Source organism: Cryptotermes secundus, unplaced genomic scaffold, assembly GCF_002891405.2.
Source record: "Cryptotermes secundus unplaced genomic scaffold, Csec_1.0 scaffold54, whole genome shotgun sequence".
NCBI classification, from domain to species: domain Eukaryota; kingdom Metazoa; phylum Arthropoda; class Insecta; order Blattodea; family Kalotermitidae; genus Cryptotermes; species Cryptotermes secundus.
In genome coordinates this window covers 133,651-149,352 of record NW_019731261.1, presented here as the reverse complement: position 1 = coordinate 149,352, position 15,702 = coordinate 133,651, and the positions used below count along the sequence as shown (strand labels likewise).

Genomic DNA, 15,702 nt, shown 5'->3' with positions numbered 1-15,702 from the left:
CATTGACAATTGAGAAATGTAAAGTATAGATATTTAGAAATAATAATAATAATAATAATTCAATTCTAGTTTATGTTTGTGTAGATAATAATAATAACAATTATATCACATTATAAAAGACAACTGAGAAGAACGTTCCTGGCTCCGAATACGTCAACGTCCCTGCAAACATTAGCAGCTGAGGCACATCTAACAGAGGGACAGTTTTTGCATGAGGAGCAGACGTTGAACAAGGCTAATAATAGTAATAACCGGAATATAAAACTCAAAGTGGGGCATTGAAGTTCGTCATTTTTGTGGGGGTACGAAATAGTGCAACAAGTCTTTCAATTGATAAGTCATCACAGTGCCACTTTAAAGATTAAACAGATACTACCAAGAACTGCGTACATAAGGTATGGACAGATTTGCTTTCATTCATAGTCGCAATCTTGCCTTTTTCCGATTTCAAATGTCAGTAATGCATTAGGCACGCATGTTAAGCATATTTTATGCGAAACTGTTGTGAACTTTCTTTTGTATTCGGACACCCTTGAACATGGAGATAAGCGGGCCGAAACCTGTTGATAGTTATGATTATTTTTCATTAAGAGACTGGTTGTACCGACGGAACCTCTGAGTAATAACCTTCAGTAAATTACACGTTAGTTGGACATAACCTCATTCTTAGCCGCTCCGCTGCTCGATACATCTAATCCGGTTTTCACCGAGAAAGTTGGCTCAACCGGTAATCCTGCTGTCTTGTAGCAGTGAGGAGCCTACTTCGAATCTCATGACTGAGGATTTTCGTGGTTTTTCTCATTCTCTTCAGGCAGATGTTATAGTAGTACCCCGCTCGGGCCATGAACGCTCCCTTCTGCATCCTTTGCAATTCATTATTCGATAATTATCCTACCATTCGACGCTTTTTAGTCGGAGTTACTGACAGCCTTGTTAAATGAACCATAAATGAAATACAGCAGTGTACAGGTTTCCCGTAGGGGGCCCACGCGTAGCGTAGTTGGTTGAGACACTATGATACAGGCCGGAAGTTTGCGGGTTCGATTCCCGATGAGGTCACTAGGTTTTTTCAGTTGACCTAATCCTTCCGGCTGCACTATGGCCCTGGGGTCGACACAGCCTCTAACAGAAGTGAATATCACAAATCTTCCTGTGGCTAAAGGTAAATCTGAGAGCCGATTGTTTAGAAATGTGAGAGCTCAACGTATCACTGCCCTAAGGGCCTGTACGGCCTGTTACAGGGATAGCTTTATCTTGTTTTAGGAGAATTTCTGATTTTGTGAGGTGTTTCCAGTTGGCACATGCGTTTCAGATGGAGTTTAATCTGTTGGTACCTCAGTAGTACTAGGTAGAATAAAGCTGTATCAACTGGAGTGGTTATTAAATGTCGAAAGAAAAGAGACGGGCCTGGCTTCTTGAATTCATATTGAAGGTGTAAGGAAACCACAAAGTGCAACGACCTTTCCGGTGACCTAAACGTCCGGAATATGAATCAGACTGAGCTAACCTGTTGCTTATGCCTCCAAGTATTGTAGCCTCTGTCCGCTTGACAATGTGATTCTAGGAATCTACATTTCAGATTTCAGTTCTCTTCTTGGTGTCAGTACATAGTGTCTGGGCCGGTCACGGTAGCCGAGCGGTCTAAGGCATGTACTGTCTTCGCTCGCTTGGAAACCGGGATCGTTGGTTCGAATCTCACTCAGGGCATTGATGTTTACTTTGTGTGTGTGCGTTTTTCTGTGTTTATGTGCAGGTAGAGGCCTTGCGACGAGCTGATCACCCTCCCAAGGAGTCCTACCGAATGTGTAAAATTTAGAAAAACCGAAGTGAACGGAGAAGTTCATGGAGGTAGGCCTGGGCCCACTGGGGCTGTAGTGTCAAGAAAAAAGAAAAAACATAGTATCTGGGTAGATTCCAGATGGAGTTGCAGACAGGGGCGCCGGAGAGGAAAGGATACCACATCTACCCCCCCCCCAATTTTCGATTCTTGGAGGAAAACCAGGATTCGAAAGAGAAGTATGGGACCCATTATTCAGAAAACTGGGACAAAGTGCTTTCCCGGTTTTGGGTCTTTAACCAAAAAAGTATGACGCACGCAAAGTAAGCCGTTATCAACATTTTGTTAACGTTCGATTTACGTAAACAAAATGCTTGAAGTTAAAGAACTACTTATCAAGTTTGTTAACAGAACATTCTTTAATCTTTTTAACCTTGACTTGCGAAGTTGTTTTCATGAACATGAGCTAGGAGGAGCTTTTCAGATATCGGGTGCTTCCGGATTTGGGAATTCCGACTGCCGTGCCCCATACTGTACTAAGTGTACCGGAAGATAGAACTCTTCAACTTCTTTGAGGTGTTCGGTGCTCTTTGCTTAAATACGCGGCCGTGCGCATGAAGTACTGGTCGGTGTGTCTATGTGGGTCACGCTGAGCTCAGTGAACTGTGACATGACCCAGCCGTGAAGGGAAGTTGTGGTAGGTCAGGCCGGGACGGCGGTTACTATGGTAATGTCCTGCGACGAAGTTCGTAATACAGTAAGGGCGAATCGATGATTTAAATTGGCGACTCTGTCGATTCTGCAACAGGTGCGTGTGGAAGTCACCAGTTGCATATGTTAATGGCCCTCGATTTGACGGACTTAATATCACGCGGTGGAAAATCAGATATATTTCTTGAAAGTGGGTGCTTTATTAATTAAACGCAGGGAAAATTTCAACTCAGTTCAAAGCATTGGTGGTAATACAGAGACTAAGCTCTAAGTGTTTGTGACGCTGGTACATTGGCACGAGTATTATGTGTTTGGACACTATCCATCGTCTTCTCTGTATCTAAAAACCGTCCCATTTATTTTTCAGAACACAACGTTTCGGAGACAGGATTCTGTCTCCGTCTTCAGGTAGACCTTACTCTGTTGGGCCCCATAGATGGAGCTAGTCCGTATCTCCAGTCTCCGAAACGTCGTTTTAAATAAAAATATGCCGATGAATAATACCCAGGAAGTCAGTAATTATGCAAAACTCTATTTGGAATACCTAATGAGAATATGAGACGTCTCAAACTACTCATAGGTGGGAGTGTATTATTAAAACAGATCATAGGACACCGTTTGTGAAGATATGGATTGGATTCAGCTGGCTGAGGCTAGAGAACAGTGGCTGGGTCGTGTGAAGACGGCAGTGAATTATAAATGTGTCTTCTGGGATGTGATGCAGTGTGGTGGAAGTTTGCAGACATTTCGGAAATAGTGCTGCTTGCATCTTTAGCATAGGAGAATCAACTGAATAGTATTGGTACAGGGAGAAGAGCGGTGAGGAAGTATGTGACCTTGTAATAATAGGGAGATGGGGCAGGTAAAGGGCTCGCATTTAATAGAATGAGCAACGGGGTAAGATAACGGTGGCCCTAGGTCTGTCGCAATGGCCAGATTTGCCTTAAGTGACCTGTTTCAGTGGCCAGATTCACACAACGTTGCACCCCAGAAAGCAGTAATGTCTAGAGCCACCGCTTGATAGTGGAGCTTCGAGTTCCGGTAAAGGAAACGCAATATCTCTGGCGCACTGCCAGTAGCCCTGAGCTCCATGGTGGTCCATGTCTTCCTGCGCGATCCTACAACCACTGCCCCTGATAACCAAGTGGCGAGCAATTAGTTCCACTTTCGTAATTGTTTTTAATTAGAACAAGTCAGGGCAACTTCACGTGGCATTCACTAATGAGTCTGCGTTCCTTGACCGTGTAGCATGGAAACAGTGAGGACCCCTCCGAATCTAATCACGTGGTCTCACCCTGAGACAGAGACTACCACGAGGAAGAAACCTCCACAGAGTTCCTTTACGTCTTAAGATTCGCTTATGTACTTACGGGACACGACAGCTGGGATAGTGCAGTCGGTATAGGGACTTGATACTAGCTGGATGGTCAAGGGGTCGGAGTTCGAGTCCCGGTAAGGTTAAAAATTTTCTCTTCTCCGCGCCGTCCAGACTAGTTGTGGGGCCGACCCAGCCTCCCATCCAATGGGTACCAGGGGTCTTTCCTTGGGAGTAAAGCGGCCAGGACATGAAACTGGCCACTCATCTGCTACTAGTGCCGAGGTTAAAAAAAAAACGTGGATGTATACATCCGCGACCAAGATGGCGACCATGCTTTGAGGTGTGTGCTACCGAATAGCAGCGTTCTGTTGTGTTTTTTTTTATTTGCTAGCAAAAGAGCTCAGTGCAAAGGATATTCATAAATAAATATGCCCACTTTACGGCGGGGAAGTGTTTTCGCGTAATGGAGTTCACAACTGGGTGGAGAAATTCTCTTAATGACGTTTCAGAAGTCGCAGATGATGAAACGGAGGTGCGGAAGTGGCCGAAACAACAGTGCTGCGGATTTCAGCGACCGGTAAAGCGATGTGAAAAGCGAATCAGTGTTGGTGGAGAGATATGTCAAGAAATAATGCTCTTGTGAACACGGTGATGAACGTTTTCGGGTTCCACAAAATGTTGAGAAATTCTTGAGTAGCTGAGGGACTGGTGGCTTCTGAAGAAGGGCTCAACTTCATTTAGTTAATTTTTGTCCACCTCTCGCTCCCACTTTTGAGCATGGGGCTGATTTCTCAGTTTCTTGATCATTTTACAGACGGTAGGACTCCTTGCACGGGTGAGCAGCTCGTACCTAAACATAGGGCAACACAAACAGAAAACGCACGCTCACACACACACACACACACCAAATATCTGTGCCCTGAGTGGGATTCGAACCCACGATCCCGGTTTCTAAGCGAACGAAGTCAGTACATGTCTTAGACCGCTCGGCTATCGTGACCGGCCGTTAGTTAATTAGTTTGTGTTATATTTACCGATCTAACACTGATCGCAAGTAATATTTTAAGATTTCTGTCTTCATGGATGTGACGTCGGCAATTCCGGTAGACATTTACCGGCGTTTCGCCTAAAATACTTTAAATCTCACAACCTTTTACAGTTATTTTATTTACTTCGTGATTTGTTTAAGCAGCATCAGTAAATTAATGGCATCGAATTATTTGATGATAATGAATTGGATATAATGCGGCCCAATTTAATGTAATATCTCGTTATTTGCGTGGAATGGTGGGGGGGAGGTGTTCCAGCGGAGTTCTCAATCTGACGCGTCCCGAATACAAGATAAAAGCACTGGCGCGTCACTTCGCCTGGCCGGTAGAGCGCAGTACTGTGTTGCAGAGTCGAAACTGCGATCCTCAGCGAAATTAACCGATACAGAACCATTGTCATCTTAGCACACGCGTCCACACGCAGAGGTATCAAGGGAGCACGAAATAGAGCTTCTGATGTGAGTAGTGTCAAATCATATCATCACACAATGAGATGTTGCTTGCTATTCTACTTAACAACATGTTCCAAATCAGCGGTTTATACGTGACAGACGTACAAATGATAACGGAATTGTATAAAACTACAATGCTAGTCTGAAGGTAAACTTGTCCCTGTGCTTAACTAATTAAATATTACGTTGTGGAAACGTATGGGGGATTGGATATATAGATCCACGTATTCTTCACCACAGCACTTGCTGGAGGAGAGCGGTACCTTGACGTCAAGGCCGCTCTGTCCTCTGGAAAATAGTCCCCGATATCCGTTGGATAGGAGGCTGGATGGGCCCCAGAACCGGCCTGGACGTTGTGGAGGAGACAAGAATCTTACCTTTACCAGGACTCAAACACTGTTCCGTCGACCGTCTAGCCCATAACCAGTTGCCATACCGACTGAGCTGTCGAGGCCCTCGACAATGCTAGTATAAATTTGAAAAAGAGTTAAATTGGGTCGGACACGACCTAATGCCATGTATATATATTAAGTTTTCATAAAAGGTTGGGGTGTTTTTCAAGGGGGCGGGAGAAGAAGACATTTGGGGGAAGTTCTAGAAGGTATAGGGTCGAAATGATAAGATGTATATGTTTATGTTTTGGGGCAGTGCCTAAGGTGGCTATATTATGACGCGGGGCGGTGGTGTGTCGTTTTTGGTGAACCCTGTGTAGAAGATGCCTATCTGGGCCGAAACGTGTTGTGAGTGCAATAATAAAAGAGTTTATTTGTGTGATGGTAACCTCCATTTTTGACCTACTTTTCCTAAAGTAGGTTTATGCGATAACCATGTCGTCTGTGTATCCCATTAACTTGAATGTCGGAACCAATTTGTATGCATATCCTGGAACCAGAGCCCATCTCAGCGATATACTTCATAAATCCCTCCCATCAGTCTGTGTCTCTCTATGTGTATTTCTCCTATGGTTGCTAGTCAACGGCTTGGTAAACTGTATCCTACCTTTCACTGCTAAGCAACATCGCGATAAATACGTTCCCATGGAAACGAATACACGCAACAGTAGAATAAGTGTTGGATGCATGTGTCTGTATCCCCCAAGTATTGCTAGGTAACAACTCTGTGTAGACGTTCCCACGGCAACGAAGGATTGTCGGTGATGTAGTTTTCTATGGTGTCCATGTCTTGTCAAAAGAGAGTCTGTGGGTATGTGTGTATCCCCCTGTCGTTGCCAGGTAACCCGGTAAAGACTTTCTTTCGGCAACCAAGAATTGTTGGCGCCATGTCCTATATGATCAATGTAATTTCGTACCTCGCAGCTTCCGATTTTTTGTGCCTAAGGTCCACGTGCCAGCACGGTTAGATAATGTAACTGTGTTGGAAAACGTTGATGACTTCCCAGAATTTCCATTACGTGCGCTTCATAATGTGACACAATGTCGGTTAGACACTCTAAGATAAGATAAATTATTTACACTAAATCAGCGGTCAAGTGACTCAGTAAGTAAGAATGTGCAAATCTGTCAGTTCCGCAGATACTGAGAGGTGTCCCTGCCAACGGTTGTACTGGCCTTGGTAAAATGGGCGCTCACTGGGGAGAGCGGGGCAAGTAGAACATTTGCCACCTCGCCTTGGTTACCTTAACTCCATCTAGCTGAGCGCTTCTTGAGAAGTCACCAGCTGTGCAGCTTCTCAAAAACTTTCCAACATTTTATGGAATCCGAAGGTTCATTACCGTGTTCACAAGAGTTCTCCACTGGTCTCTATCCTGAGCCAGATCAATCCAATCAATACTATTCCATTATATCTCTCTAAGATCCACTCTAATATTGTCCACTCACCTACGCCTTGGTCTTCCCAGTTGTCTATTTCCTTCTGGCCTCCCCATCAATATTCTATATGCATTCATTTCTTTTCTCCCCCGTTCGTGCTACATGCGCTGCCCATCCCATCCTCTTTGACTTGATCATTCTAATTATACTCTGAGAAGAGTACAAGTTATGAAGCTCCTCATTATGTTTTCTCCAACCTCCTGTCACTTCATCTCTCTTCGGTCCAAATATTCTCCTCAACACCTTGTTCTCAAACACCCTCAGCCTGTGTTCCTCCCTTAATGTCAGACACCAATTTTCACACCCACACAGAATCACAGGCAGAATTATAGTTTTCTGTATTCTGATGTTTATGTTTTCTGTTGCGTTTGTATTTGTTGCTGCGGTGATGTTTTTAACGAGCCGCCGCAAGGGAACGATAGGATTTTTACTGAGCCGGTTCCTAACAACAGTACGGGGATACACATACAGACATACAGAGACTGATGGGAGGGTTTTATGAAGTACGCCGTTGAGATTTGCTCGGGTGCTATGACATACATACCAAATTTCATAAAGATCGGTTCAGCAATTCAAAAGTTGATAAGGGGGTTTTACACAGGCAGCATGGAGATCGCATAAGTATAGTTTAGGAAAGTAGGCTACTAAGGAAATATATATAATATATAAATAAATTATTTTAAATTCTTGTATCTTGAATACTCCAGGGCGATCAGTAAGTGTAGCCTTAAACGGTGTAATTGTAAGTTTGTGGGTTAATTTTGTGACTGTCTAGGCTTGGAAAATTGCCCCCCCCCCCACAAGACATCCTGGTAATGCCTATGCTTGATAATGCTATTTTAATCGTAAGATTAACCATCACACAAACTTAAAAATACGCTGCTCTTTTTTGTTTCGAGATGTACACTGTGTGTTTCGGCCGTAAACAGCCATCTTAAAGTGACGTACAAAAATCAGCCAAATAAATTTATTTTGGGTAAGATTTGAGGGTTTTCACGGCGGTGATTATGAAGAATGTCGTCTGGGAAGTGGCGCCTTGTAGATCTTGAGTGAACCGACGTTTCGGAGGAACGTGTGTGTATTCCCGTTGTTAGGTAACTCGGTAAAGATGTTCCGAAGACAGCGGAAAATTGCTGGAGGCGTCGTTTTGTATGCAGTCCATGTCATATCAAAACAACTTATTTTTCTGAGTACCTGAGTGATTGTTACCTTCTGGATAAGTACTCTTGTCCACAGTTTATTTTTCTCTTCGTTTCAGAAGACCGTAGCGTCGTTCGTCGACGGCGACGACGTGTGGATTCACCGTACGATGGCAGCGGCGTATCCTTGCACAGTTTGGATTCAGGGTTGAACCAGAAAGCAGCATTAGAGCCTGTACACTCCACCAAGCCTCGTCAGCCTTCCCCTATCAAGATTTCAGCGAAAGTGGCGCCGGACTGTAACAGCCAGTTTCTTCGTCCAAGTGGCAGTGGTGCCCCCAACATCTCGGGCGATGAGCGGAAACAGTCTCCCCCAAGCCGAGCTATCCTTCGGCTCACTGCCGTCTCTGGCACACATTTCCTGCAGGCTAGGAGAGGTACCAGTCCTGGAACGCCGTCTAGCAAGGAATCCATGAGGCTTGAGATGAGGAAGAGTCCCCCGCTACCTGTTGCTTTCCCCTCAAGAAGCAAGGCCGCGGGGAGGGAGGAGACGCCACCACCATCAAAGCTGAAATCGAACGCTTCCCTGAGGTATGGAAACATTTTATTCCTGAAGAAATAGAGAAGACTTATTGTTTCTGCCATGTTAGTCTCCCCAGAATGAAGATTGAATTTGAATTTATTTCATTCTTTTGTTATAATTTAATTTCAATGTTCTTCATCTGAAACTTGCTTTTTTAAAATCTCTTTTACATCACTGGTGTTATGCAAAACAATATGTTTCGATGCAGCATTGGTCATCTTCAAGTGTCTCCGATAATTGGTAACGAAATTGTTGTGCTTCCGTCTGTAAGTTTGATTTTTGGGGGGTATGAACATTTGTAAGAGTTACACACGACACAATAAGAGGAACTAATTTGGTTGAGACACCATGCTACAAGCGAGAAGGTCGCGGTTTCGATTCCCATTGGAGTTTGCAATTGACCTAATCCTTCCAGCCGCACTGTGGCCCTGGCATTGACGTAGCCTTGTAACAGAAATGGGACGACCGGCGCGCAAGGCTGAGAATCTCACTGTCATCTAGAAAATGTGGGAGTCTCGATGTCTCAACCCTATGGGCTCCACAGCCTGTTGTACTGATAACTTTACCTTACCATCTTGATGTGACACGAGGGCGTATAGACGAATTGAACTACCATACAGACGGAGGCACAGCAGTTTTATCAGCAAATTTAGAGGCACCTGAAGATGGTCAGTAGTGGTCGAAACATGTAGTGTGCATACACCAGTGATGTAAAAGATATTTTAATGTTTAAAATGTTTAAATGTTTTAAAAAGCAAGTTGCGTGTGAGTCAGCTAATAAGTAACAAGAAATAAATACATGACGTGCAACAGGATGCTGTGATATAATGTAAGAATATGGTCTTTTTAAACAGACGCTCAAATTTTATTTGTATATGATTGTCTTAGTACATGGCAAAAATCGCTGTATTTCATTTCTGCGAGCACAGTAGTTTTGGGATATTCACAGTGATATAAACATATTTTTCAATATGTACACACACCGTTCGGTATGAGATAGCGTAGTCGGTATAGCTAGCTACATGCTGGACGATCAAGAGGTCGGAGTTTGAGGGTCAGGCATTTTCTCTTCTCCACCTCGTCCAGATCGGCTCTGGGATCCACCCAACCTCCTGTCCAATGGATACCAGGGTCTTTTTCCCCGGGGTTAAAGAGGCTGGGTTCTGAAGCTGACCACTGACCTCCAGCTAGTGCTGAGGTGAAGAAAATGTGGATATATATACACCCACTCTCCCATATGCCTTCATGGTGTGGTGCTTAAGTAGTTAAGCACAGGGACAACTTTTACACCCATCTTCGGTGTCTGTGACCATTTGTATCTGCCGTCGGAAATTTTGAACAGCTGCAGCTAGAGTTCATTCTCTACCACCGTTCACTGCTGCTTTGATTTCTTGTTTCAGTTCCTTGATTGTGTATGGACAGTTTTTGTAAAGTGTATCTTTCAGAAAGCCCCATAACAACAAACCAGATTGGTTGACATCTGGAGAGTCTGGTGGCAAGGACTCTTAAGTATGTCTGAACCGTTCAGGAAAACAAGTAGACAGCAGTCTGTCATTGGAATCATCTTTTAGCACATTCAGCATTGTGTTCGCAGTGCATGGCAGGACCCCATTCTGTCCAAAAAAGTTTTCTCTGAAGCAGGCACCCATTCATTGGAGAAACAGAAGAAATTTTTCTTGGAGGACATGGACGTAACAATCCTGAGTCAGTTATCATCTCCAGCATTGATGTCTCCATTATTGTCATGAGGATGTTCACTTGCTGACACACATACAGGGGTTGGACAAAATTATGGAAACATTACAGTACAGCACAGCTGCAGTCCTCCTTGGAATGGGCTCCTACAAGTTTAGAACAGTCTTTATCGGAATTTTATACAATTCCTATTGAAGAACATCTTCAAGTTGCTTTAAAGATGTTGGAGGTAAGAATCTTCTTCATTCTAGTCACCAAAACTGACCAGAGTGGTTCAGTGATGTTCAAATGTGGTGGCCTAACCTTCATGCTCTTCAAATCATGACTGAACAGTTCCAGCCATGTGAATGGGGGCATTGTCGTTTTGGAAGACTGCATCGTTGCTCGTAAATAACGTCTGGATCATGGGATGCACCCGATTACCCAAACTGTCCACATACTCCCTTGTAGTAATGAGGCCAACAGAATACACTGTACCACGATATTGCTGGCCATACCATTACAGAACCTCCCCCATGTTTTACTGCTGGAACCATTCATCCCTGATTGTAGGCTTCCTTGTGTGTTCTCAAAACATAAACTCTTCCTGATGTAGGAAACAGTGTGAAGGATGATCATCTGACCATATCACATGTGCATTTCCAGCTGTGTGATGTCCATGTTTTATGGTCATGACACCATCATTTGTGCATGTGAGCATTACTTTCAGTAGTCAGAGGTTTAGCAGTTGCAGTCCTACCTTTGATGTTGGATTTGTGAAATGCGTGTCCCACAGTTTTTCTGGAAACGGTCTTCAGTATGAGCATTCAGTTCTGCTGTCGCCTGTACTGCCGTAATTCTGTGTTTTTTCAAAACATTTGTGTTGTTATTAAACATTATGCATTTGAAACTATATAAACGTTTTAGAAACACTTTTTAGAAGGATATTTTTTAATGCTAGTGGGGTGGAAGTAAGTCCCTTGTACTGTGGCCACTTCTGGCCTATTGTACCAGCCCCAGATGATAGGTGACAGTGATTGTGGAGCAATTGGTGGAATGAAGATTGGCAGGGGAAACCGAAGTACTCGGAGAAAACCTGCCTCAGTGCCACTTTGTCCACCACAAATCCAACTTGACCAGACCCAGGATCGAACCCGGGCTGCCTTGGTGGGAAGCCAGCGACTAACCGCTTGAGCTATGGCACGGCCTCTGGAAGGATATTAGTAATGCCTTCTTGTTACTTTGAAAGCTGTACCGTTTGATGTTAATGTGTTGTTTCATTTTGTTTCAGTGTATACAGTGGTAGCAGTGGTGTTCTGCCAGAGGCAAGATCGGACAAAGTGTCTCAGAAAGTAGATAGATTGATGGCCCTCACAAGAGAGACAGTGGCGCGTCTTGACAAACTGACTTTCAGTTCCCCAGCTTCTTCGAAAGCTTGTGATGGTATGGACAGTACAGGCACCAGCTCAGTCCAAACATCTATAGAAACTTCTCAGCATGAAAGTGGCCTTGTAGAATGTTTATCCATTCATAAGACTGTCAACAAGAGTGATATTTACCATAGTACGGATTTGACAGTGAAAAAGACACACAGCCCAAGTACTGGGGTCGATAGTTTCAATCTGTTAGACAGCCTGCACTCTCCAGTTAATGTAGATTCCTCAGATTTGTCTCCACTGGATAATGGTTCTGGTGAAATTTGTGCTAGACCATGGGTTGGTTCTCCAAGCAAGCAGCCATCATCAATATTAAAAAAGAAATCCATTGATGAGCCGTACCCACTGCCAGTTTCATCAAGTGCTCCACAGCAGATGCCAGTTTCGATTCTAAAACGTAAGACATCGCAGGATGAAGCTGGATCTGTCAGTGGAGGGAGCTCGGCATATCCTCCTCCAGTAACATTCTCGCCATCTGTTCTTGAGCAGACAGGAAGTAATGGTAAACGACAGGGTATCTTAAAGAAGAGAAGCAGTCTTGATGAGTCGGAAGTGCTGCGGAGAAGAAGTTGTTCCCCAGATGTGGCAGGATTGGATCCTGACTCTTTGTCAGAATTTCGTCCTATCCTAAAGAATCAACGTAGGTCATCTATGCAGGAGTTAGTTCGCAGAACCCAGTCACCCGACCCCCATCCACAGTCAATTTTGAAAAGAAGAGCAAGTCCTGATGATGAGGTTGAGGAGCGAACATCCTGCTCGCCTGAACCTCAGGGAATTCTAAAACGAAAATCTGCTACAAGCAGCAACAGCAGTAGTAGCAGCACATCACCCCATGTCTCTATAGCTGCTTCTGTTATCATGAATGTAGCAGCAGGAATGGACCCAATACCTGATATGTTACAGCTCGACGGTTCTACGGAACACGTTCGTCCTATACTAAAGAAGAAAAGCAGCTCTGAAGATAATACCACAGCTGATTCGTCTTCAACTGAAGCACCGAAGCCAATACTGAAAAAAAAAACTAGTATTGAAGTTGATGATCTCGAGGAAAGACCTATGAAACCAATACTGAAGTCCTCAAGAAAATCGTTGCAAGAAGAGCAGACGGGTCGGGAAGCTTCATCAATGGATTCTCCTGTGAGGTGTCTCATCCTGAGGAGTCGCAGTGCTGGAGGCTCTGACTCAGCATCTGGTTCTGACTGTGAAGTAGTGAGACCCATTCTGAAGCAACCTGGCAGTGATAGATCATCACGGGAGAGGTCTGTATCTCCCCGACATAGATTGTCATTCTCTGATGATTCGGAACAGCATGTAGTTAGAGTTGAAAAGCGTGATTCTGTGGGGTCTGGGATAGGAAGCAGCGAATCCAGAAATGGTAGTCCTAGTAGGGAAGGAGTAATCCATAGGAGGAGGCTGAAACAGTCGTCTGTACCTAAAACAAATCCTCCTTCATCCATTGACAATGAACTGAGTGCCATCTTAAGTAAAAGGCGATCATTTGAAGTTCCAGCAGAAGTGGATTCAGAATCCCTTCATCAGAGACGGTCACCAGTTGTGATGGAGATAATACATGGCCAGCCACGCCCAGTATCTGTGGCTGAGCGAGTTCTGACTATGGAGAACTTCTTGTCACAGGAGATTGGCAGTGCTAGACAGACTGGTGCGGTACCCAAGAAACCCGGTTCACAGAGAGCTTCCAGAGACAGGGAGAGATTTCATACTCAGCCTATCACTCTCCATGAGCTCAATGCATCAGCAAGGTAAGTTTAAGCAAAGGGCATGTGATGTGTAGATGTGAGGTTAAGATCGTTTGCACAGTATAAGAAGTCATCTTTCATCTTCAGGTCTTGCTGAGGCAAACAGTGGCTTTGTTGTAGCTGTGCAGAATTCTGTTATATAGGTAGAGAATTTCATTTTTCTTGTATAGTCATAATTATGATGCAGTTTTGTTCAAATACATTGTTATTTGGTTATGTCAGCCTCAGGAATATAGCCATGACTAAGCGTACTAATTCTCCATAATAGACACATCATGCAGCATTTTTCGTCTTCCCTTTCTCTTCTGTGTTCAGAGTATAGTGTGTTTAAAAATGATAGTTGTGGTTTATTAGGAGGATTAGAATATGATGGTGATACTTTTTATTTCACAGAAACTATGGTTTAAACCCTAACTTTAATTGCTTGGAAGTGCTGCTGACAACAGGCCTGCATTTTAGCTTATTCAGCTGCTTTAAAATATGTAAGGAATAGTTTTGTAGTTTTGAAAAATACAGGAACAGTTTTTCACTCTAAATTTGACCTTAAGAGAATGCATCATCTTCATATAGCCATGGAGGAAAAACAAAACACGTTCAGATATGGCATCTTGTTTGTCATGTCTTCTGGTTTTCTTGACTGATGTTAGTAGTAGTGGCAGTTCAGTGAGGTTATAGCTACTAACTGTCATGTTGGCTGCACCATAGCTCAAGTGGTTAGTCGCTGGCTTCCCACCGTGGCGGCCCGGGTTCGATCCCGGGTCTAGTCAAGTGGGATTTGTGGTGGACAAAGTGGTGCTGGGGTGGGTTTTCTCGAAGTACTTCGATTTCCCCTGCCAATCTTCATTCCACCAAATTCTCCATCATAATCACCCAGAGCAGGCTACAATAGGCCAATCAGTGGCCGCCATTCCTAGTGGACCCAGTTGGACTCCACCCCCCAGTAACTCTCATATTTCTACATTTCCTGTAACATATTCCCCTGGTTATTTTAGGTACCTATTTTTAGAATCGCATAAACTTATCCACTCTTTTGGATCGTGAAATATTACAACCTGTAGGAATGGTGTGAATTAAAAGTAGCTGGAAACAGTGCCCTAAGAAACATGTTAGTGCCTAGGATAGAATAAATACTGGACAGAATTGAAGAAATATGTAATTAGGAACTAAATTGTGTTCACCTCCCATTGAGTTTTCGTTTATTTAACTGGAGAAGGTAATGGCGCTCTTGGGACATATAGTGAGAATTATAGAGATGAAGCTTTTTATAGTATCCAACTATATGGAAAACACACACACATTCTTGCCCAGAATGACCGATACTATGGCCTGCCAGAATATTGACCTTTCTTTAAGAAATGATTGGTGAGTTTCATAGTATTGAAATAGAACAAGGATAGAGTTTAATGGACAGGCGTTTATTGATTGATGTTGAACAGTCAAGATCTCACCTCTCCCCACTTCAATCCCTCCATGTAATGCAGTAACAATCTTCTTGAATTATTCGTTTTTCTGTGTACGTCTGTAAATTTCAAGGTCACCGTGATGTGAAATCAGTAACTTATTTTGTTAGGTATAATACAAGGTGAGGTGCATTGCTGTTGGTAATTTTGTATTGTTATGAATGAGGTTTATCATGACATGGGTGTCATGTTGCTGTCAGTGAGTTAATGGCACTGGGAACTGACAAAATATGGCCAGGTAGTATGTGTGACCATATGAGTAGACTGGAGTGGTGAGACTTCAAATAACTGTAACACTATCTCGATTTCCACAGTTCACTAGAGCACACAGTGTAGTGTTCTCAGTCTGTTATTAGACGTTTCCTGGTTATGGCTCCAACAATGGCAATGCCTCTGCCTCGGGCTCAAGTCCTCTCTTCACATATTCTCATATAGAAAAACTAACTGAAGCTTCAAGCTTCCTCGTTATTACAAATTGGCACCGACCACATATAAAACGCATTTCTGTTGTTTCACC

General features: G+C 43.6%; 1 protein-coding gene across 5 annotated transcripts in view; it reads left to right on the top strand.

Moving 5' to 3' along the window:
- Window positions 1–15,702, top strand: part of LOC111866670 — a 321,755-nt gene that overhangs the window by 178,074 nt on the left and 127,979 nt on the right. For all 5 annotated transcript variants that reach the window (XM_033752372.1, XM_023855848.2, XM_033752371.1 and 2 more), the window contains exons 7-8: window positions 8,395–8,866; window positions 11,824–13,728. In XM_033752372.1, coding sequence (XP_033608263.1) covers window positions 8,395–8,866; window positions 11,824–13,728 — 2,377 coding nt within the window. The remainder of the gene's footprint in view (window positions 1–8,394; window positions 8,867–11,823; window positions 13,729–15,702) is intronic.